General features: G+C 51.6%; 6 protein-coding genes across 6 annotated transcripts; 4 read left to right on the forward strand and 2 right to left on the reverse strand.

Moving 5' to 3' along the window:
• Positions 1-1,594: 1,594 nt before the first annotated feature.
• On the forward strand, positions 1,595-2,179 carry N7474_010114 (uncharacterized protein; the record flags this gene model as incomplete). The annotated part of the gene is made up of 1 exon (XM_057201524.1): positions 1,595-2,179. One exon carries the CDS (start codon positions 1,595-1,597, stop codon positions 2,177-2,179), a length of 585 nt encoding a protein of 194 aa, XP_057049511.1.
• A 1,108-nt stretch (positions 2,180-3,287) lies between these two features.
• N7474_010115 (uncharacterized protein) lies at positions 3,288-5,291 on the forward strand (the record flags this gene model as incomplete). Its single annotated transcript, XM_057201525.1, has 2 exons — positions 3,288-3,456; positions 5,113-5,291. The coding sequence occupies 2 exons, from the start codon at positions 3,288-3,290 to the stop codon at positions 5,289-5,291; spliced, it is 348 nt and encodes a 115-aa protein (XP_057049512.1).
• A 69-nt stretch (positions 5,292-5,360) lies between these two features.
• N7474_010116 (uncharacterized protein) lies at positions 5,361-5,881 on the forward strand (the record flags this gene model as incomplete). Its single annotated transcript, XM_057201526.1, has 2 exons — positions 5,361-5,379; positions 5,556-5,881. The coding sequence occupies 2 exons, from the start codon at positions 5,361-5,363 to the stop codon at positions 5,879-5,881; spliced, it is 345 nt and encodes a 114-aa protein (XP_057049513.1).
• Positions 5,882-8,922: 3,041 nt separating this feature from the next.
• N7474_010117 (uncharacterized protein) lies at positions 8,923-12,698 on the reverse strand (the record flags this gene model as incomplete). The annotated part of the gene is made up of 2 exons (XM_057201527.1): positions 8,923-9,403; positions 12,169-12,698. Coding segments are annotated over 2 exons (1,011 nt in total), but the record flags the coding sequence as incomplete, so codon positions are not given.
• Positions 12,699-14,067: 1,369 nt separating this feature from the next.
• N7474_010118 (uncharacterized protein) lies at positions 14,068-15,181 on the reverse strand (the record flags this gene model as incomplete). Its single annotated transcript, XM_057201528.1, has 2 exons — positions 14,068-15,087; positions 15,140-15,181. The coding sequence occupies 2 exons, from the start codon at positions 15,179-15,181 to the stop codon at positions 14,068-14,070; spliced, it is 1,062 nt and encodes a 353-aa protein (XP_057049515.1).
• Positions 15,182-15,708: 527 nt separating this feature from the next.
• On the forward strand, positions 15,709-21,615 carry N7474_010119 (vegetative incompatibility protein HET-E-1; the record flags this gene model as incomplete). The annotated part of the gene is made up of 5 exons (XM_057201529.1): positions 15,709-16,020; positions 16,068-16,481; positions 16,748-18,295; positions 18,347-21,541; positions 21,595-21,615. The coding sequence occupies 5 exons, from the start codon at positions 15,709-15,711 to the stop codon at positions 21,613-21,615; spliced, it is 5,490 nt and encodes a 1,829-aa protein (XP_057049516.1).
• Between the last annotated feature and the right edge of the window lie 1,529 nt (positions 21,616-23,144).

Raw genomic sequence — 23,144 nt, forward strand, 5'->3', positions numbered from 1 at the left:
TCAATTCTGAAGTCAGCTATATGAGACGATGTTGACCTAAATTCATTAGCTTCTTGTTCGAACCATTGGCTACTGGGCATCGCTGTTCTACTATACACTCATTATCTTGACATTGTCCTGTTCACCACTGTTCGCCGCCGAGAAAAATGCGTCCCAACGTCCTGTTTCCCCTGCTCCTCGTGCTAGCGAGCGCGTCTCTCACTTATCGGACCGAGGTCGCCATTGAGCGCCGCACGTTCGGCCCACAGCTTTCATTCTGGGAGGTACCCCAGACAGTGTCACCGATTGCCCTCGTCTGTGCCCTCCTTGTTCGTGGTGCTCATGCCTCCGGCGATATGCTATGTGGTTTGAGGCCCCAGGCTAGTCCCAAGTTGGTGGTGAATAGAGCAACTGCGGGCCCAGTCCGCTTGGCGAGATTTCTGAATACGTTGTGCATTGTACAGCAATGCCGGTCTCGTTTTCACTTCCTTCCATGGTTCCATCTACTGAAGCACCGATTCACCAATTGTGTCCAGATCAGTAAGATAATAGGCCATTTTTCCCCCGGACTACAGTATCAGCTTGCACTGCGTTCCGAGCCGTACTGTAAAAGTGAAGTGGCGTCGACACCTGGGGCCTGACAAATGATTGCACCGTTGCAAGTTGGGTCCAGCGGAGTCTGGTGGGAGGACGACACAGAAGATGGATACAAAAATATCTTCTCAGATTTCACTGCACAAAATACTTCCGTGAGGTAAGCGTTACAGTATACAGTGGGAAGGTAGGTAGAGTAATCGCATACGCTTCTCGTCAAATCAATGGAACCACCTGATGCTATCTTGAATAGAGGGCAGATAGACTGGGCAGATTCTTTTTGCAGAAGACTTGAACATTACTAGTGCTCGAACGAACTGCGCGAAACAAGGGATATTGGTGGGTCCATGGGAACGAACGAGAACGAGCATTTAAATTCCTACGACATTGGCCACTGTGCTTGAAGATGAATATGTTATTTTCCACAACGAGTAAACTGCACATTTGGTTTTACCTGCAGATTCACGTGGTACCACCATATCGGAATCGGTAGAGCCAGCGGACAAGGAGCAGTTGACCAAAACTAAGCCAAGACTAGAGAAGATCCCCCCGGGGGGGGGACATTATAGTGCGTTGCTTTATGAGTTACGCGGCCTCCATTATCCTTGCAAAGAAAAGCAGACAAACGCGGTTACCGCAAATAACGTTACGAGAATCGTTCATAACCGCTGCGCCCCGCCTCTTTCAACCGTTCGCCAACAAATTCATTATCGCATCCCGAACCTGTTCGTTGTGCATCGCTATATCAACGAAAATGAAAAAGTCCTCCCAGGAAAAGATCACTTCTAAGCTCTTGCACATGCTACGAAATGTGGCAGGAGGGAAAGAAGTCTTAGTAAGTATGATAATCTAGCGCCGGTCCACAGTTTTCTCATCACACCGGCCGCAGGATTCTTTAATGTCCGATCACAAACGCTGTGGTCTGGTAGCTAAAAACCTCTACAATGTCTGTGAGGAATTGGTTCAGGATAGGGAGCGGATCGAAAGCGGTATCGAAAGAGCGACAGAGCTAGATCCGACCATGAAAAATATGCTCAGAGAAATTGGGATTGAATCACCGTTGCTGGAGACATCAACTAAAGCAAGCAGTGGACAAGGGATTGGGCATGGTCAAGTGAATGATCGTTTCCACGCTGGCGACATGGCGCCACAGACTCGACAGCCTCGGCCGAGTGCGACGCAGCGCTCGACTCTCCATCAGGGACTGCCGGTCACAACCCAGAGACAGTCTCCTCCGCAGCCCATCTCGGACCTGGGCGTGTCGTGGCCAATGAACCAACATCCATATCCAAGCTCGGGAAATCCTCCATCGAACCACGTCCAGCCCCCGTCTCATCTCGCGCCGGGCCTCCCTCAAGGCCCGGTGGGCACAATGCAGCAGCAAAATGGATTCACCGTTGATCCGGGGCAGTTTGGCGCCTCGACTGCCAACGGCAACGGGCTCTCTGTGCACCCCTCTCAGATTCCGACGACTCAGCAGGGTATGGCTAACTGGGAGTTTGCTACACAAAACCCAGTTTCCGCCGCATCTACAAATGGCCATACCCAGCATCCCGATATATACGACCTTGACCGCTTTTTTACTAGCCTGGGGGAGAATATTTAAGTGTCAAGGGGCGGCGGTACTATGTATCTTGTGTTGTCTACTTAATGCGTGTCTACTTAATGCGTGCCACCTATATGAAAGCCTAGCTCCACGCTAATATCTCGTATTCGATCCACAGCAATAGCTGCCGGATCTCCTTACCTCGCGGAGACGTCCTAAGGTGCATTAAGCAAACAACGGTAGACGTATGAGGTTCTTAGTGCACGATCCGCTCGGTGCTAGGCAAGCCACCCTGTATAGATTTTAGGTCCCGTTTAGGAACGGTAGCTACATCTGCCACACAAGGATCCTTTGTTTGGATATGTCCACTTCTGTTGCATCTTTTCCCCCCGTCCCTGTCCTGGGCTCTGCTTGTGTAGTAGAACCCCGCCCGATTTTGCATGGGGCGAGACTCGTCATGATCTGATAGAGCCCCTTGTGTGGATCAAAGATAGGTTGGGATCCTAGTCTGTGAGCGGAGATTGAGCCGCCAACAAGGCATCCTAAGGACTATCGGAGATAGGAAAAAGGCCCGTCTGAGCAAGCTCTCGCTACGTCCACGTGACCAATGGCCCCCTATGCTCTTCGGCCAGGAGGATAGATGCATGCCCTCGTCTGATCTAGTTTGACGAGCATGGCACACGGTCGGCCTCAAAGTAGACGCGCCGGCGAGGGGTCCTGTCCCACGGTGTCCGACATAAACCCGATACATCAGAGAGCAAGCACAACAGAAAATTGCCAAATACAACCCTATCTAGTCCAGTAGGCTCCAATGGCGGAGGTCAGGGTCTAGGTCCGGTTCCTAGTCTCTCGCCGCTAAGGAAATCTAGGCCCAGCGTGTCCAGTACTTCAGTAAATGTATATTATCTAAGAGCTATCCTAGCATCAACGTAGTTTCCTAAGTTAAAACGATGCCGTAGGAAAGCAGGCTTAGATAATTTGATTTCCCCTCGACTTAGCCTAGGGGCTCACTCTAGCAACAAGAGGGCAATAAAATCATCTTCCTACTAGTAGACATCGACACCGATCGTTCAAAAGTACCGGGCGGAGACTAGGCGCCATGGATTAGCCGCAGCAGCTCTAGACCAGAGTCTGCCTTTCTTTTACCCCGAGGATCACGTTGTTGGCTATGCCTGTGACTACCCGCCCCGCCTCCGCAGGCGTCGCGCAATTGGAAGAATGGGCCTCCAATCTCCACACGGGCGGCTTCCGGGCCGGGGCGCTCGTTGCATGCTTGTGCGGCAAGATGGGCACGCCTTCCTTCTGCCTCTGTACACAACCCTCTTCCGACGTCTACAGTAGATCCGGATATGAATCCAAAGTAGATGATGTGTTTTTCTGTGGCCCCCCACGCCAACATCCTAGGATCCATCCTGTCTCGGCCCCTATGAGGGTCTGTTGTAATCAAAGGACCCGAGTATGGCGGTGGGAGTCCTTCCGATTGGTCGAGGATGACGCTGTGGCTAACAATCGAGTAGGGGATCCAATTATCGATAGGGCAACGAGGTCGCTAAAGCATGAAACTGTGGCAAGCTAGGCTGGGTTTAGTAAAATCGACTTGATTAGTCTAGAATTAGGCGCTGGGAAATCACGCTAAACATGGTCGTCACGAGAATTTCACGCCTAATGCACATCACGTGCGGTACGGTGATGCGACGGGCCGCTGATCAGGAACACTCCTATTATAACGACCAACTCATTCGCCATGTCTATGCCAACCCAAGGGCCACCATAGTGGCATCGCGATGGACGCGAAGGCTACGCTTATGGGATGGGGCTTCCCACGGTGAAAACGATGATCAGTATCTGCAGGACAGCTGCGTATAGCGCGGTCAGTGATATGATGGCAGGGGTACTAGTCTGATTGACTGCGCCGTAAAACTGATGGACTACGCCGTAAAACTGACATAGCGAAGGCCTCCTCCCCAGAACCAGCCCACCTGACTAGGCGAGTCACGCGAACCTGATCGCCTGGCCCCAATATCCTCATTGGTGACTAGGATGATTGTTGGGTTCGCTGAGGCCGTCTACAGGAGATCTCGCCTCCGACATCAGAGCTCTATCGGTTTACTAGAGAACGGATTGCGTCACCTTACAGACAGATAGCGCTGCCCCGGAGACTTGGCCAATTGCCTTACGTATAGCACAGGTTGTTGGGTTCGCATTCACACCTACTAGTCGAGATAGGGAAAGAGACAGGGGCGTGCAACGCAGCGACTACGGTATGGTAGTGAGTCATGTTCCTGGGGGGACCCGTACCACCTATCCCAAGATGAGTGTTCTAGCCATCCTCGGATGTGTCGGTCCTAGACTATGGGACAAAGGGCACTCGCTGTGACCTGCTGACGCAATCGGTATTAGTCCATTTTCCTAGCCAATACGAATAATGGTTACGTCAAAGAGGCTCGCTTCGAATGGCTCACCCTCCCTATCACAGGAATGGGACTTGCTATAGTCGAAAATAGGCCCCGTTGCGGAATTCTGAGAGGCATACGGCTACATGGCGGAAAGCAGGATTCCCATGAGTAGGTCACGCTAGCACAGAATTACTACCAAACGTATCCACAAAGGGGGCCAACAACAGAGCAGGGTCTCTTGTTGTTGACTATGGGGCAGCTGCAGTTGGCATCCCATCAGAGTGAAAACCGCCAACAGACATGCGCTGTCACAGTTTGCAATTGAAGGTGCGCGCATTTGCGCAGCTGTGTCTAGCATTACACGAGTCTAGCCAAGTAACCTGAACAGTGGCGTGATGGATGTTCCTCTTTTGTCTATGACTGAGTGTCCTGCCGCCGAGGTGATCTCGGTGGCGTTTTGGAAACATCCCTGCCGTTGAACGCTGATTATCATTACTGTAATGCTGCAGGTGGATTACATGAGTCTGGCTAGGTTTGCCTGCGCTGTGGGCTTCATCCCTGCTGGTGAACATTGACTATGGAGACTACACGCTGTAGTTGATCACACGAGTCTGGCCGCGTTGGCCTACGCCGTGTTGGCTTCATCCCTGCTGGTGAACATTGACTATGGAGACTACACGCTGCAGTTGAATCACACGAGTCTGGCTGGATTCACCTGCGCCGTGTTGGCTTCATCCCTGCCGTTGAACATTGACTATGGAGACTACACGCTGTAGTTGATCACACGAGTCTGGCCGCGTTGGCCTACGCCGTGTTGGCTTCATCCCTGCCGTTGAACATTGACTATGGAGACTACACGCTGTAGTTGGACGCGAGTCTCGTCATGTTGACCTGCGTGGCGTGTTGGCTTCATCCCCGCCGTTGAACATTAATTATGGATAGTACACGCTGCAGTTGAATCACACGAATCTGGCTGGATTCACCTGCGCCGTGTTGGCTCCCTGCTGGTGAACATTGACTATGGAGACTACAAGCTCCAGTTGGACGTGAGTCTCGTCATGTTGACCTGCGTGGCGTGTTGGCTTCATCCCTGCTGGTGGACATTGACTATGGAGACTATACGCTGCAGTTGAATCACGCGAGTCTGGCCGCGTTGGATTTATCCCTGCCGTTGGACATTAATTATGGACACTACACGCTGCAGTTGAATCACACGAATCTGGCTGGGTTCGCCTGCGCCGTGTTGGCTTCATCCCTGCCGTTGAACATTGACTATGGAGACTACACGCTGTCGTTGAATCACACGAGACTGGCCGCGTTGGCCTACGCCGTGTTGGCTTCATCCCTGCCGTTGAACACTGCCTAGTGATACTACACGCTGCAGTTGAATCACACGAATCTGGCTGGATTCACCTGCGCTGTGTTGGATTTATCCCTGCCGTTGAACATTAATTATGGATACTACACGCTGTAGTTGGATCACACGAGTCTGGCTGGGTTCGCCTGCGCCGTGTTGGCGTCATCCCTGCTGGTGAACATTGACTATGGAGACTACAAGCTCTAGTTGGACGTGAGTCTCGTCATGTTGACCTGCGTGGCGTGTTGGCTTCATCCCCGCCGTTGAACATTAGCTATCCTACAACGCTATAGTTAGATCACATTACCCTGGCTTGGTAGCGCATGGTATGTTGGATTTATCCCTGCTGTTGAACATTGACTATGGAGACTACACGCTGTAGTTGGATCACACGAGTCTGGCTGGGTTCGCCTGCGCCGTGTTGGCGTCATCCCTGCTGGTGAACATTGACTATTGGTACTATTACGCTGCAGTTGGATCACACGAGTCTGGCTACGTTGACCTACGTGGCGCGTTAGATTCGTCGCCGCTGTTGAACACTTACTATGAGTACTGTATCGCTGTAGGTAGATCGCACGAGTCTGGCTCCATCTCTGCCGTTGAACACCGACTATGGATACTACGACGCTGCAGTTGAATCACACGAGTCTAGCCATGTTGACCTGCGTGGCGCGTTGGATTTACTTATGTCATTCACTAGTGATTATCACTACTGCAACACTGCCGTACACCAGATTAGTCTTAACAAGCTACACCTTGGCGCCGCCTTGGATGGATTATTTTGGGCAATATGGACTGCATCCACTCCAGCGTTACCGCGTGTTGAACAGTACGGTGTTAGATGCGGCGTGGGTGTAGTTTCTAGGTTCGGTATATTCTAATAGAGTCACTAGTATCTGAAGAAGCTAAGGTTTTGTTAGTTCAGCGCACCATGTCACCGAAGGGTCACACTGCTGCCTTTGTTCAGAGCACGTGACCCACGGTCAAACTTCACATTTCTTTGCTGCGCTTAATGTAAACGAATTGGGTTCAGACGGACAGGCTGGTCTCTGTTCAGCACGGCATCATTACAGGTAGCCATCCTCCATCGCGACTAGCGGTACCAGATACTGCCCGCATATTATCAAGGTGCAATTGTGCTCTTCGTTATTTCAGGGCTCCGCGGATACTGTGTAAACCCGACGTTCAACAACGAAAAATGCTTCCTCAATTATCTGACTAGAACGTTCTAAAAAAACGAACAGCTAATCTACCGATCAATACATCAACCTTCGGAGGCCGATAGCGTCCAATGAGCCTTTCCAGTGGTCTACTTACTGAACCTGAGACCCAACTCACTCACCATTTGAATTCTTTTGCTCTCTCAATTCGGGCAGCGTTGACATCTTTTCACAGTATCGTCGCACCGGTTGACCAATTTCCATTTTTACGGATTATTTTTTACTATCAGGCCAATGCATGAAGTGCTATTCACCTCATTCTTCATGCAATAAATGCAACGAAGGTCATCAATGATATTGAAGTTACAGTCGCGACCGTTATCGCCTTCCATGTCGGGGGACATAGAGAGGCTCTTTCAAACCCCAATCACATGTTACGCTAAACTCAATATGGCTACTCTCGTATTTGAAGATCTGTTCCGGCGCTGAATGGTATAATACTAAACCCGTACAAAGCTGATTAAGCTGTATGGTTGTGTGCTTTTACAGCTCCAAAAATAAAACACGCTCGCCATTAACTCACGCGTCCCAAATCAAGTGTGCTGACTCAAGCACCAATATCTCAAACCCCCCCCCCCCAAAAACAAAAAAAAAGGCACGACACCTCGATCCCTGGCAGCGTGAAATCATTGTCCATATGATACACAGCAAGCACAGGCTCACCACATCTCAAATGGCCGAGGTCGCGAAGTGTAGTGAGCGTTCTGTCACTAATATACGCAAGAACTTGCGGTTGTTCGGCAGTCCCAGATCTCCCTCAATCCCCGCCGGCCGACCACCAAACCTCACTCCTGTGATGCTCGACGCACTTTGTGACCACCTCGCTGAAAAGCCCAGCCTTTATGTCGAGATGGCTATCTTTGAGTTTAACATATTACCGTCCTCGTCCAGCGTCAAACGTGCTCTTTCCCGAGCTGGCTGGACAAAAAAGAAAGCCCAGCAGAAAGCAAGAGAACAGAACCCGCAACTACGAGATTTCTACCAGCATAAACTGTCCGAGTTTCGTTCGTATCAACTGGTTTTTGTTGATGAATCCGGATGTGATAAACGGGTGGGATATAGGCGGACTGGTTGGTCACCACTCAGCGTGACACCCGTCCAAGTATCTAAATTTCATCGGGGCCAACGCTACCAGATCCTGCCAGCATATGCACAAGACGGTATCATATTGTCTCGTATTTTCAAGGGTTCAACTGATGCTGCGTTCTTCGAATCGTTTATCGAGCAGCTTCTCTAGCACTGTGGGAGGTGGCCGGAGCAAAATCCGTGCTTGTTATGGACAACGCATCTTTCCATCATTCGGACCGAGTCAAGCAGTTGTGTTCTGACGCGGGAGTCAAATTACTGTACTTGCCACCTTACTCTCCGGATTTCAACTCCATCGAGGAGTTCTTTGCCGAGCTAAAGGCTTACATCAAGAAAGCTTGGTCGGTGTATGAAGAGAACCCTGATCAAGGGTTTCATACCTTCCTCCGGCGGTGCGTTCATGAGGTTGGTGCAAAGCAGGAGAGTGCGGAAGGCCATTTCCGACATGCCGGCGTAACGATGGAGGACACCCCTTGCTCCAATGCTTTCCCGACACCAGCATAGATAATCACAGATCATATATTGGCCACAAAATGCTTAGATTGAAGACTCGAAAGAATGAGTCTATCCCCTTGAAACGTAGAGGAAATATAACGAGAACAAACCCAACAATCTAAACGCCAAGACATATTAGGGAACAAAGCCAATATGCGGCTCTCCAACGCACAAGAAATATAATAAGCTTAGCAAACCCTCAGTGCGGCCTGCCGCACTTGGGGTAGAAAAAGCGACATCGTTGAGAATTTAGTCAGCGGTCTGGTCAAGTCGCGTGTTTAATTTCGTCGCAGTGGCCCATCCGTTTATGGTACGTAGGAAGCGACGAGCAGTTCCAATCCGGATCCCTCGCTGAACGAAGAAGCCAGGGTCTGGGTCCTCGAGGATCAGTTCAAGATCTAGGTGATTTTCCAGAGCCACCTGGCAAATTCTCCGGAAATCGGCTTTGTAAGCCTCGTCGGTGGCGCACGATTCTAACCATTTGCAGTATTCTCTCACAGCTACTTCACGAGGCCCAAAAATTACGAGACGCTCGTCAGATGGAGGCCTGGATAGGGACGAAGTAACCGTGGACGCACTCCCGTTTTGTGCTAGTAGAACATTGATAATGGTTGAGGGGCTCGGTAGTCCGGTTGTTGACGCGTCAGCCTTTGTCGACTTTCTTCCTGTCTGGCTTTCCAGGATTAGGTCTCGACGGATATCACCGGGGACATCATCATGACCTTCTAGGCTCTCACCGCCATCGACATAGTCAATGAGTCGTTCTAGATGTGGGGCCCTCAGTTTGTAGTGTTTCTGTCAGGGTAAACTCTCCACTAGTAATTTACTAGCTGGTCCATCTGCCGCATCCTGATCACCTGATCTTCCATCATGGAAACCGTGGGTGCAATTCCCACAATGCAGAGTTTTCTCGCTTCTCTGTACCGATAAAAACCAGACAGGATAGATAGACTGAATACCATCGTTCTCATCATTTGTCAAATCAGACTACCTGGTAGGATTACTAGTGCATACGCATATTTCGCATTCCAACAGTTATGAGCCCGGATCGCTTTTGTTACGGATGGCATTGCAGGTCGGACGTTCGAGCCCAAGAGCCAGCAAACAAGGTCGCGGAGGGATAGCCCAATTTGGCATCGCCTATATTATGACCAGCGGCAGCTAGGGACAGATTATGAACAAGACCAGAGAAAGCAGCCCCGTTCACTTCCCACCTTTTGAAAGTCTCAGGAACCCCCCAAACATAGCTGTTTTGGATGCTCCCTGGGGGGGCGTGTCAAGATGGAAAATGACAGTACCCGCCCCCTAGTAGTCGGGCCCTCACCGCTCTCCGTTGGTGAGGGCCCTCCACAGTCTAATGGAAAGTCAGTCTAATGGAAATATTGCACCCCCCTTCCAAGAATTGAAGCTATTTACATATAACCCCCACGTCTATCGCTAGTATAAAGTGGCTGACCGTCGTCTCCATTGACCCATTCAAGCTCTGCCTCTCTTCTCTGGTTTTCCTGCTCCCTGATTTGGGCTTGGTGAGCCCATTCGTCGCGCTTCTATTTTGCTTCACGTTCATACTTCCGCCTTTGTTTTTCAGCCTCCACGATATCCCTATTTCGAATGAGGGTATTCGAGTCCCTGACTCGTAGAGCACCCCCTTTAGATGACTGGCGCTTAGACTTTTTGGCATTGGCCTGCTCCTGGTTCTCCTGGAGGCGAATGAGATCGGCTGACACCTGGGCCGCTAAATGGGCCTGTTGAAGACTTCCCTCCCAAATCCACTCAACCTGACGCTTCAATTTATTTATTTCAGGGCTGTTATTGTCTGGGAAGCTCTCTCTTGCCCTTGCAATATTTTTTTGTAATTTTTGGACAGTTTTTGGTGGCGAATTGATGGTTGAACTTGATGCTGGTGGAGTTTCTTGTCGATTATCTTCCCCCTCGACTGGGCGGCTATGGTTGAAATCCCACTCTGGAAGCTCGTATTCCTTGCCTCTATCATAGACGACTAGATCTGGCCCTTCGTCTGGTCGAAGGTCTTTGCAAATAACCTCAGAATCAAGGGGCCAAAGCCCGCAGTGCTTAAATGCATGCCGGATAGTTGAAGGCGTAAAAGTTTGTATGCGAACCTTATGGATTTGACGAAGAAAGTCCCTCTTCTCTGTGACTGACCGACCCCATCGTTTAGTCTTATTATTCTCCCTCCGATAATAGTGCTTATACGCCTGGAAGGGCTGAGAATCGAGAGGTTGAAGACGGTGGGTAAGTTTGGAAGGGAAACAGTATAGAAGTATCCGATTCTGTTGGCAATAATTGATGAAATCGAGCTTCTTATGGGACTCATGGCCATCAACAAATAATAATCGATAGTCTGTACGATGTAGAAGTCGTGGTTTTGTATGCTCATCAAAATATTGCAACCATTGATATGCGCGGACCTATATCAAATAAATAACTAATTAATAAATAAATCTACTAAATAATAAGCCAACTAAATAAATAAGTACTTACCTCATTATTCCAGCCTGTTGGCGACGTCGCAATTATATAGTCATCAGGTAAATCTGGCTGGTCTCGATACCAATTCTCAAGATGAACTGTGCCAGCAAATAGGATCATTGGAGGCATTATCCAACCGTCTGCTGCGATGCATTCGATTGCTGTCACTGTCTCCCCTATACCACCTGTTGGAATATGCTTTGTCCTATCCGGAAACTCAGTCACAACTTTCTGGGATTTTCCTTGGCCGAGTTGGAAGCCAGTTTCGTCAATATTGTAGATATTGCGTGGTCCGACTTGGAGGGCTTTGATCTCGCCCTCCAATTTGTGAAACCACTCAATTATTGTTGGTAACCTCTCTGCATCTAGCCTCTTCGCTTCCATAGTTTTTTGAGTCTGAAATTTGAAGGTTTCAGGGAGGCGTTTCATAAAGCGATGTACCCAACTTTTGCTGACGCGTCGGTCGGAACCACCTCGCGTCAAGATGTCATTTGCAGCGCCCTCAATCTCGTACGGAAGAGGTGAGAGATTGGCACGGTCAAGTACTCGCATCCAGGCAATTAATGCCTGCTCTTGGCCCTCATCAAGTGCTCTATTTGGTCCTGTACGAGCCGAACGAGATTGGCGGCCCTGAACGCGCCCCCACAACTGCTTGTAGGGAATGTCAAATTCCCGGGCCAGTTGTGCGATTTTTGGCTCGTCACGATCATGGTACGCGCTCAATGCATCAGCAATTCTTTGCTCTATTTCAGGGTTAAATTTGGACATCGTGGTGGTTGGGAATAGTAGGAGGAAGTTGGTGGGTAGAATAATATTTCCATTAGACTGACTTTCCATTAGACTGTGGAGGGCCCTCACCAACGGAGAGCGGTGAGGGCCCGACTACTAGGGGGCGGGTATAGACTAAGAATTGCGCACATGGTGCATTTTTGGTCTAGCGGTTATTTTGCCCAGATTCTGAGCGACAGTTTCTTGTCCTGCGGGTCCTCCTAGCACTAATCAGACTTTAAGGGGCATGAGCGGATACCACATCGCGTACGGTCATACACAAGACTCCAAGTTGAAGGTCGTCTAGTAGTCTCTTCTTCCGCATCAATGTGTGCCTTACACTCAGCCAACATCCGGCTGGTTGCTGAAACACGCCCTCTCTTTTCGACTCTTCTTGAAGAAGGCATGGTATGACCATCATCGTCCTCCCGATAGTTGAAGGCAACGTCGATTGTGAGCTTCCTGCCAATACGAAGCAAGTTGCTCCATTTACGAAGCTGTTTCTCAACTGGTTTCCAGTTGATATTAGTGGAATTATAAAATTTTTCGAGATTTCTCTGAGACCGGTCGTTCACTGATATAGTAACGGCCGTGCCTTCAGATAGAACTCGCTGGTGACGCTTCTTTTTCGTTTGCAGCATTTCTTCAACATCAGCTTTCAATGTCCCCCAGTAATCACTGGGAGCTATTACCAAGTCTCCTTCGGTCACTCTATCTACCGTCTTGCGGTTAAGTATAAGCTTCCAGGCAATTTGTAGCAAATATATCTAGGAGGCTGCTCATCGTATTCGCCACCTTCTTCCCATTCAACCAATGGCAGAAATTTGAGGTGATCTAACTGGTCCGTGGCACAATCCGGGGCTAGGAGAGTACGAGGTGGCGGGTGTGCGACGAAAGTTACCGGGGGTGGGGGCATATTGTGAATTCTCTCCCCAATGGTCGACCGTCCGGGGTGGATAGGCATCGTCACCGTAAAGGCTATCGGTCATCGTGGATGTCTGCGCGTAACGGGAAGCCTAAGCAAAACGAGCTGAAAGGGGTTAGCCAGGAATCTGACATCCAGTAAGACTCAAAACTGCTGCATGATGATCAGCATGGCTGAGATTACGGAAAGATGGCTTACTGTCGAGCCTTGCCTATCTAACCTGTACCCCGGATGGACCCCCAGGGAAGGACGAAACTCTGCAGTGAAGCAACTGCGAGATGCAGGAGGAGAATTGTTGACAGATTGCCAGTTCAAGCGCTGCCTATGTTTGTTGGATTTGCAAGGAACCTTCTGGAAGTTCCAGACTTCTATCCTCGGACCTCATTATCAGCATGTCACATGATAACAACAACATGTTGGTGTAAGACGAAACGAGTGTTGTATTGTGTTGGTATGTCTGATGGGCGTATACACTAGTAATTCTACCAGATTATGTCATTGGACAATTGATGAAATCGATGCTATTCAGACTATCTATCATGGCCGTATTTATAGGGCAGTCAGACGGGAAATAGACGGATAATTGTCGGAAGGGAAATAGACGTGTAATTTCCACCTTGGGCGCCAGTTTCCATAATAGACAGTGAAATCAGCTGAGTAAGCGCTGGATGCAGCAGATGGATCACATTGTAAATTACCATGTGGAGATTTACCCTGACATATTGTAAAAGTAGTGGAGCAACTAAATTAAATACAGACGGGGCGATCATGTGATCGCACGTGAGCCGTAAGAGCTCTGTAAGGAGATTCCCGATCTCACATTGGTGTATGTGTGTGTCATTGAAAGGGGCCCTGGGGGCAGTCCAACTCACCTAACTATGAGCTGACTAAGGAAGGTTGGACCCTGTATCACGTGACCAGTGTGAGGGTAGTGTGTGAGATCAGGAATCTCCTTACAGCGCTCTTACGGCTCACGTGCGATCACATGATCGCTCCGTCTGTATTTAATTTAGTTGCTCCACTACTTTTACAATACAACACTCGTTTCGTCTTACAAGTGCTCCAACACAGGACATGGTCACCTCCCAGATGAAGCATAATCGTACGAAATTACGTAGACGACTGGAGCTTATTGCGATCATCTCACCACACGTCGGCGCCATGTTCGTTGTTCACCCTCGCAGGCTTTTGCCTGGAGGAGCTGGGCTCTATTATGCTCCCTGCGCTGCCTGGATGGTCTGGAACCTTGTTTTTTCGTACGCCACTGAAGTGATCCAGTTATTAAAAAATATACAGCAGAACTCAAGGACGATGAGGCCAAGGGCGACGAGAGGGCCAAGAATGGAGAATATTACGAATCCATAGGACGCCGATTGGAAGACGTGGTTTCCAGCGAGGGAGTTAGTCGCCAGGCCAACCTGCATGGCGGTCAGGACGACGACGATATAGACCGTAGCAGCCGCCAGCCAGGCGAGGTTGTCTTGGAAGAAGTCGCTGTATCGATGCCACTGCGATATGTAACCGCGCAGGAACGGTGGCTGGGTGAGACAGTATATCTTGTTGAGCCGACTCAGACGGAGCTCACCGTAGATGAATCGCGCGTGGATGTTATGGTATATATGATCCGTAGCGAGGACCTGCTCAACAAGGATCGTCCAGTCCGACCAAGTTACCTCCGTGGGTATCAATTGTTTATCTCGGGCGATCACGAAGTCGCTCTCATGCGAGACCAGGGCGGCATAGGAGAACAGGAACCCGAGTGCTGACTTCCACAGCGTCCTACGGTCGCATATACCATCGCCCACAGGCGTATATCCAGCCGAGTTAGCTAGCACGCAAGCGCAGGCGCAACCGGGCAGACAGGAGAGGTGGTCGGACCAGAAGCGCGGCACCAGGAGGAAGCGCGGAATTGGTTTGATGAATATGCGGCCGGCGGTCCAGACGAGATGCATGTCCATTCGCTCCGTGATGAATATGTCCCGCGAGAGGAAGAGCTGATGGTGCAGCGGACGGGGCGGCATCGGCCGACCGACGATCCACAGCCAGCTGAAGATGATCTGGAGCCTGTACAAGTCGAATTCCCTCTGAACACAGGCCGCGATGTCTCTGGTGGAAGCAGCCAAATCATCCGACGCGGTGCGGTAGGACGCTGGGAAGAGCGGGCGGAGCGGGTAGTCTTTGGGTGTGGACGTGCCGTCACGGTTCAACGGTTCGACGAGGAAGGGGCATGTCTGCGCGAAGCTGTTAGCTCACACTGTTTGGTGCCATTATGGCAGGATAAACGGACGCGGCCTCGTTGCTCTTCCTCATGGACGCGGTTTTCATCGTCGTCCGACATCTCGCCGGCTCATTTGTCTAGGGTCCGTCGAGTTGTCGCTCGTCTCGCATCGATATGTATATTTGCCATTGGTAAATTGAGGGGGTCCAAGTGCGATGTTTGCGTCCCGCACTTCCCGCCGTGGCGCGCCTCCTGCATGGTCATTGGGATACGATAGTGGGTCAGGCTAGCGGCTAAGTGCTGAGTCGGCGAGGCTGAGGCCTGCTCCCAAATTGATGCCTCACGTCTACGGAATGGAAGAATCCCACGTGTTGGCACGTCTTCGAACTTGGGTCAGAATCTATTAAGATCAAGCGACGTCCGCAGTGTGATTCTTCCAAAACTGTTGCTCTGGGTAACCCCGGCGTTGAGCGGAGACCAGCGTCCAAGGCGTACGCCATGGACGGCCTAGCGTTGTGGGTTACCTTGGTCGTGCTTCTAGGTTCCCTTCTCTCGTACCCTATCGTTGGTAAGATTCGTCGTCGTGAAAGGACGGACCGGCCCGATGGTCTTTATATTGTTTCCGAGCCTGAGCATGTCGTTTTCGAGTAAGAGCCGCCATGCCCACTGCGACGTTCGCGCTAATGGCTATAGGATCGTCGCCGTCCACGGCCTTGGGGCACATCCGGAATACACCTGGACAAGTGCCCCTTCGAGTGCGACCGACTCGGAAGATGGAAAGCGCGTCCACCTGCTGAGAGATCTTTTAAAAAATGACTTCCTGAACGCAAGGATCCTGGCTTTTGCCCACAACTCCGACTGGTTGATCGATGCCCCGGTCAAGTCAGCGCAGCAGATCGGCGACCGATTGCTGAAAGAGTTGGTGAAGCATCGGTTACAACATCAGGTGAGGACTGCAAAATCCGAAGACAACACGGCTAACAGAGGCAACAGTGCGTTCCGATCGTCTTCATCGGCCACAGTTTCGGGGGCATCATCATAAAAGAGGTATGCCGCGACACCGTTCCCCTACATGCAGACCTAAACCTTCTGCAGGCCTTGTGCAATCCCAAGGACGCCGCGCTAGACGTCGTCGACAGCACTTGCGGCATCGTTTTCCTCGGGACCCCTCACCAAGGGTCACCTGTATCGCGTCTGGGGGCAGCTGCCGCCCGTGTGACCGGCCTTTTAGGGTCCAGCACTAGCCTGCTCCTCTCTCTGACGAGTTATCGGGAACAACTCTCCGACTTAGACTTACGTTTTGTTCAGTGTATGAAGGAGAAAGAGAGTCGACGACAGAAGACCGAGATCGTAGCTTTCTGCGAAACAAAGCCCACACGCGTGCTGGGATGGCTATCTGCCGGCCTGGTAGGTGCTACTGTCCTCGTGTGGAATCTTTCTGATATCCCGTAGATTGTCCCCACGGACTCGGCCCGAGGCGGCCATGCTGCATTAACTGTCTTTATCGATACGGACCACTCTGGACTGAATAAGTGCGGGAATCGGAATGATCGGTTATATACAGAGCTCCATCGACAGCTGCATAGGCTTAGGCCGTACGTCAGCACACTCTATTTATAGACACGCTAGCTAACCGAGACAGAACTACCACCCCGACACTGAACGGCAACCAGAAGTTTGTCGTCGGCAAACTACGCACTGTGGAAGGCGCCGCGTTCAACTCCCATGCGAACGAACACGTCGCGACTTGTCTCGAAAACACGCGCCATGAGCTGCTCGAGGAGATCAACCAATGGGCTGACGGCCCAATGACTCGCGAGCATATATACTGGCTTCAAGGGAAGGCCGGCACCGGCAAGTCAACAATTGCTCGTACCGTGGCCCGTGACCTTGCCGCCCAGGATCGTCTCGCGGCCAGCTTCTTCTTTAAGAGGGGTGAATCCGATCGCGGTACCGCCCGGCTCTTCTTCACGACTATTGCTGTCCAACTCGTCCAGTGTCTGCCTGTAGTGGCTGAGTATGTGCGAAACGCCATTGAAGCTGACCCTAATATCGCCGAAAGGGCGCTGGGAGATCAGTTCAGAAAACTCATCCTGGAGCCAGTAGAGGCCGTCCCACATAGTGTTTCTAGGGCCATGACGGTCGTGATCGATGCTCTCGATGAATGCGAGGGAGGCCAGGACGTCGCGGCGGTTATCAAGTTACTACTGCAGAAGGATCGTCCAGTAGTAGCCCCCTTGAAGTTCTTCGTCACAAGCAGGTTTGAGCCTCCAATTCGGCTTGCTTTGCACGATTTCCACGGCAATTATATAGAGTTTCCTCTCCACGAGATCCCGATTCCCCAGATCAAGCGAGACATCGAAGCCTTTTTGAAGTTTCGGCTAGAACAAATCCGGGACACACTCAATATGCCCAAAGGTTGGCCCGATCCAGCGAAATTGCAAGATCTCGCGAAGCAAACCGTGCCACTATTCATCTCCGCCGTAACCGCGTGTCGGTTTATCGGCGAAAGGCGGCGCCGCGGTGGACCTAATGAGCGGCTGGAAAAATTTCTTAAATGCCAAACTGACGGTCAAAGCTACGACGCAACCTACCGTCCCGTCATGGACCAGATGCTTGGTCTTGACAGACAAGCGGATGAAGAGTTGATAGAGGATTTCAAAGAAATTGTAGGGTCAATCATCACAATTGCCGACCCTCTCTCAGCCACGTCTCTTGAACGACTTCTGGAAAAGTCAACAGACGACCTTGACAGGCTTCTAGATTACCTTCACTCGGTTCTCCTCATCCCAGACGATAGAACAGTTCCTATTCGACTCTTTCATCAGTCGTTTCGAGATTACCTCATCAACCCTCAGGGTGGCGCAAATGAATTCCGGGTTGATGAGAAGGCCACTCACAAGATGCTTGCAGACAGATGTCTTCGGCTGCTCTCCGAAGGTGGCTATCTAAAAAATGACATCTGTGGACTAAGAGCACCTGGGAAACCTCGTACTATCGTCGACCAGCAAACGATTGACCGGTGCCTGCCATCAGAAGCTCGATATGCGTGCCTTTACTGGGTGCATCACTTGAAGGGTAGCGGAGTTACGCTTCATGATGAACACCAAGCGCTCCAATTCCTTCAGAGCCACTTCCTTCACTGGCTTGAAGCCTTGAGCTTCATGGAGAGGATATCGGAGAGCATCAGCCTAATAGACGAGTTACAGGGCCTAGTTGATGTAAGTCACTTCTATAACCATACAGATATATTCATGTACTAATAGATATAGGGCGACCACCATTCCGCAGTGTCTGATTTTCTGCATGATGCAAAACGCTTTATTCTTAAAAATCGCCAGATAGCCGATGATGCGCCTCTCCAGCTTTATTGCTCAGGGCTGATATTTGCACCGCATACGTCAATAATTCGTAGAGAGTTCAAAACAGAACTCCCTACTTGGGCATGCCAGCTGCCACAAGTTGAGGAAAGATGGAGTGCAGAGTTGCAGACTCTCGAGGGCCATTCAGGGTCGGTTTATTCGGTGGCCTTTTCGCCCGACGGCCAGATGCTGGCGTCTGGGTCTGACGATAAGACAGTGCGGCTCTGGGACACTGCGACGGGCGCCCTGCAACAGACTCTCGAGGGCCATTTGGTCGCCTTCTCGCCCGACGGCCGGATGCTGGCGTCTGGCTTTGACGATGAGACAGTGCAGCTCTGGGACGCTGCGACGGGCGCCCTGCAACAGACTCTTAAGGGCCATTTGGTCGCCTTCTCGCCCGACGGCCGGATGCTTGCGTCTGGGTCTGACGATGAGATAGTGCGGCTCTGGGACGCTACGACGGGCGCCCTGCAACAGACTCTCGAGGGCCATTCAGGGTCGGTTTATTCGGTGGCCTTCTCGCCCGACGGCCGGATGCTGGCGTCTGGGTCTGACGATGAGACAGTGCAGCTCTGGGACGCTACGACGGGCGCCCTGCAACAGACTCTCGAGGGCCATTCAGGGTGGGTTTATTCGGTGGCCTTCTCGCCCGACGGCCGGATGCTGGCGTCTGGCTCTTCCGATAAGACAGTGCGGCTCTGGGACACTGCGACGGGCGCCCTGGAAGAGACTCTCGAGGGCCATTCAGGGTTGGTTTATTCGGTCGCCTTCTCGCCCGACGGCCGGATGCTGGCGTCTAGGTCTAACGATAACACAGTGCGGCTCTGGGACACTGCGACGGGCGCCCTGCAACAGACTCTCGAGGGCCATTCGGTCGCCTTCTCGCCCGACGGCCGGATGCTGGCGTCTGGCTCTTCCGATAAGACAGTGCGGCTCTGGGACACTGCGACGGGCGCCCTACAACAGACTCTCGAGGGCCATTCAGGGTTAGTTTATTCGGTGGCCTTCTCGCCCGACGGCCGGATGCTGGCGTCTGGCTCTGACGATGAGACAGTGCAGCTCTGGGACGCTGCGACGGGCGCCCTGCAACAGACTCTCAAGGGCCATTCAGGGTTGGTTCGTTCGGTCGCCTTCTCGCCCGACGGCCGGATGCTGGCGTCTGGGTCTGACGATAACACAGTGCGGCTCTGGGACACTGCGACGGGCGCCCTACAACAGACTCTCAAGGGCCATTCGGTCGCCTTCTCGCCCGACGGCCGGATGCTGGCGTCTGACTCTGGCCTCCACTATAAGACAGTGCGGCTCTGGGACACTGCGACGGGCGCACTGCAACAGACTCTCAAGGGTTATTCGGTCGCCTTCTCGCCCGACGGCCGGATGCTGGCGTCTGACTCTGGCTTTCACTATAAGATAGTACAGCTCTGGGACGCTGCGACGGGCGCCCTGCAACAGACTCTCGAGGGCCATTCAGGGTGGGTTTATTCGGTGGCCTTCTCGCCCGACGGCCGGATGCTGGCGTCTGGGTCTGACGATAACACAGTGCGGCTCTGGGACACTGCGACGGGCGCCCTACAACAGACTCTCAAGGGCCATTTAGGGTTGGTTTATTCGGTGGCCTTCTCGCCCGACGGCCGGATGCTGGCGTCTAACTCTGACGATATCACGGTGCGGCTCTGGGACACTGCGACGGGCGCCCTACAACAGACTCTCGGGGACCATTCGGTCGCCTTCTCGCCCGACGGCCGGATGCTGGCGTCTAACCCTGGCTTCCACATTGAGCCAGTGCGGCTCTGGGACGCTGCGACGGGCGCCCTGCAACAAACTCTCAAGGGCGATTCAGGGTCGGTTTCTTCGGTGGCCTTCTCGCCCGACGGCCGGATGCTTGCGTCTGGCTCTTCCGATAAGACAGTGCGGCTCTGGGACACTGCGACGGGCGCCCTGCAACAGACTCTTAAGGGCCATTTAGGGTCGGTTCGTTCGGTCGCCTTCTCGCCCGACGGCCGGATGCTGGCGTCTGGGTCTGACGATCAGACAGTGTGGCTCTGGGACACTGCGACGGGCGCCCTGCAACAGACTCTCGAGGGCCATTCAGGGTCGGTTGGTTCAGTCGCCTTCTCGCCCGACGGCCGGGTGCTAGCGTCTGACTCTAGCTCCTACGATGAGACAGTGCGGCTCTGGGACGCTGCGACGGGCGCCCTACAACAGACTCTTAAGGGCCATTCAGGGTCGGTTCGTTCGGTCGCCTTCTCGCCCGACGGCCGGATACTGGCGTCTGCTGGCTCTGGCGATGAGACAGTGCGGCTCTGGGACGCTGCGACGGGCGCCCTGCAACAGACTCTCGAGGGCCATTCAGGGTCGGTTAGTTCGGTCGCCTTCTCGCCCGACGGCTGGATACTGGCGTCTGGCTCTGGCGATAAGACAGTGCGGCTCTGGGACGCTGCGACGGGCGCCCTACAACAGACTCTCGAGGGCCATTCAGATGTGGTTTATTCGGTCGCCTTCTCGCCCGACGGCCGGATACTGGCGTCTGCTGGCTGTAGCGATCAGACAGTGCGACTCTGGGACGCTGCGACCGGTGCCCTACAACAGACTCTCAGGGGCCATTCACACATGGTTTCGTCGGTCGCCTTCTCGCCCGACGGCCGGATGCTGGCGTCTAGCTGCTTCGATGAGACAGTGCGGCTCTGGGACGCTGCGACGGGCGCCCTGCAACAGACTCTCAAGGGCTATTCGGTCGCCTTCTCGCCCGACGGCCGGATGCTTGCGTCTGGCTCTGGCGATGAGACAGTGCGGCTCTGGGACACTGCGACGGGCGCCCTGCAACAGACTCTCAAGGGCCATTCAGGGTCGGTTCGTTCGGTGGCCTTCTCGCCCGACGGCCGGATGCTTGCGTCTGGCTCTGGCGATAAGACAGTGCGGCTCTGGGAGACTGCGACAGGTGCCCTGCAACAGACTTTGAGTGTCGGAGGGATTCCCGCCTTTTTTAAATTTTCTCCGACTGGTTCGTATCTCTGGATGAACTTGGGTTCACTCGAGATTCAACCTAAGTGTTATACTGGTACACCTCATGTGAATCTGGAGATCTTTATCGAGCAGAGACAGTGGGTAATAATGAAAGGTGACAGGGTACTATGGCTTCCCCCTGGGTCTCGGCCTAGCTGTTCGGCGATTCACGGTAGGGTACTTGCCATAGGACATGCATCAGGGCGAGTTTCTTTTATAGGATTTCGTGTATAGAAGGTGTCAATAATTTTCGTTTTCAGTCCAATGTCCTTTCTCTATTTCCTAATATCTTTGTAAAAGAAGGGCCTGGGCGAAGGTGACAATTTATACGGCTTCATTATGCTCGTGGAATGCTATGGTTAATATTCCACCAGTCTATAAAAGTCATACTAGTTATAGTGGCGTTCAGGAGTCTGAAATCATGGCCAAGTACCATTTTCTACCGCCCGCGGTTATTAGACGAATCAACCAGTAACAGTAGCCTCCGAGTGGTCTATTTGCGACTTGCCAGCGGAAAGATTAGCGTTGTTCATGGAAGGGGTTATGTAACGCGATGTACCAAGGATCGGCCGCACACTTTAAATACATGACATCATATAATATAAGTGGAAATATGACCCAAAACTGCGAGCATGGTGGAGATTACGGAAAGATGGCTTACTGTCTACCCTTGTCTATCCAGCTGGCCCCGGATGTATCTCCCGGGGAAGCACAAGCCTCTCTGCAGCGAAGCAACTGCGAAATGCAGAAGAAAATTAGTTGACAAATTGCCAGCTCAAGCGCTGCCTTTGTTCGCTAGATTCGCATGGAATCTTCTGGAAGTTCCAGACTTCTATTCTTGGACCTTGAATCTTTCATACTGGTATCATAAAGGGACTGGTATTGTTACACTGTATTCACAAAACTCGTTATTTACGCTATAACCACATCTGGATTAGGGCACCATGTGTTTAGGGTTTCAAAGAGCATCTATGTGTTTCCGATATGGAAGGCAATAACGGGCGCCTCTATACCAACGGGGACGTCAGTGATAGAGTATTTATTGGTATCCAAATAGGCTATCAATGCTTTTCTCTTCATAATATTCTGTCATCCAGAAACCCCTTAAGCAGATGCATTGGTATTTGGGCGTATGGACGTGGATATGCGCTAAGTAAACATATTTTTCTCAGTTATGACGACTAGTACTATTGCTGATTTTTGTTTAGCAAATCGAGGATGATTCACCAAGGTTACCCGCAAATTGCTCTTGAGCAAACCCAGAGACCTAGTAACGACCCTTCTTCCTATTCCTACGCGGGGTCAACCACAAATCCACCATCGTACCAGTCACAGTTTCCACTCCAACGAAGTGAGTGCTTTTTACGATGCTCTAAATGCCACCGCCATCGTTCCCCAACATATTGGAATCAACGTGACCCATTAAAATTCCCACGAGAAGGAATTTGTTCTCGGCCAAATTGTGCTGCCAGGCAGATCATATTAGAAACGATACTTGAAATGCCAGCATAAGACTACTGGCTATGTGAAGCAATCAACTGTCTCAGACCACTGTAAGGCTGTGCGATCATGGATATATATCCTCCAGCGTTTATTCTTTTGTAGCGGAGGATTTCAATGTAATTATGCTTGAAATATTTCAAAAAGTGCCGAAAATATAATACTGTAATGCACAATATTCAGGTCTACCTCTGTTCTAAATTAT

Source organism: Penicillium riverlandense (genome assembly GCF_028828495.1).
Source record: "Penicillium riverlandense strain IBT 135883 chromosome Unknown utg000008l_segment0_segment0, whole genome shotgun sequence".
In the NCBI taxonomy this organism is placed as follows: domain Eukaryota; kingdom Fungi; phylum Ascomycota; class Eurotiomycetes; order Eurotiales; family Aspergillaceae; genus Penicillium; species Penicillium riverlandense.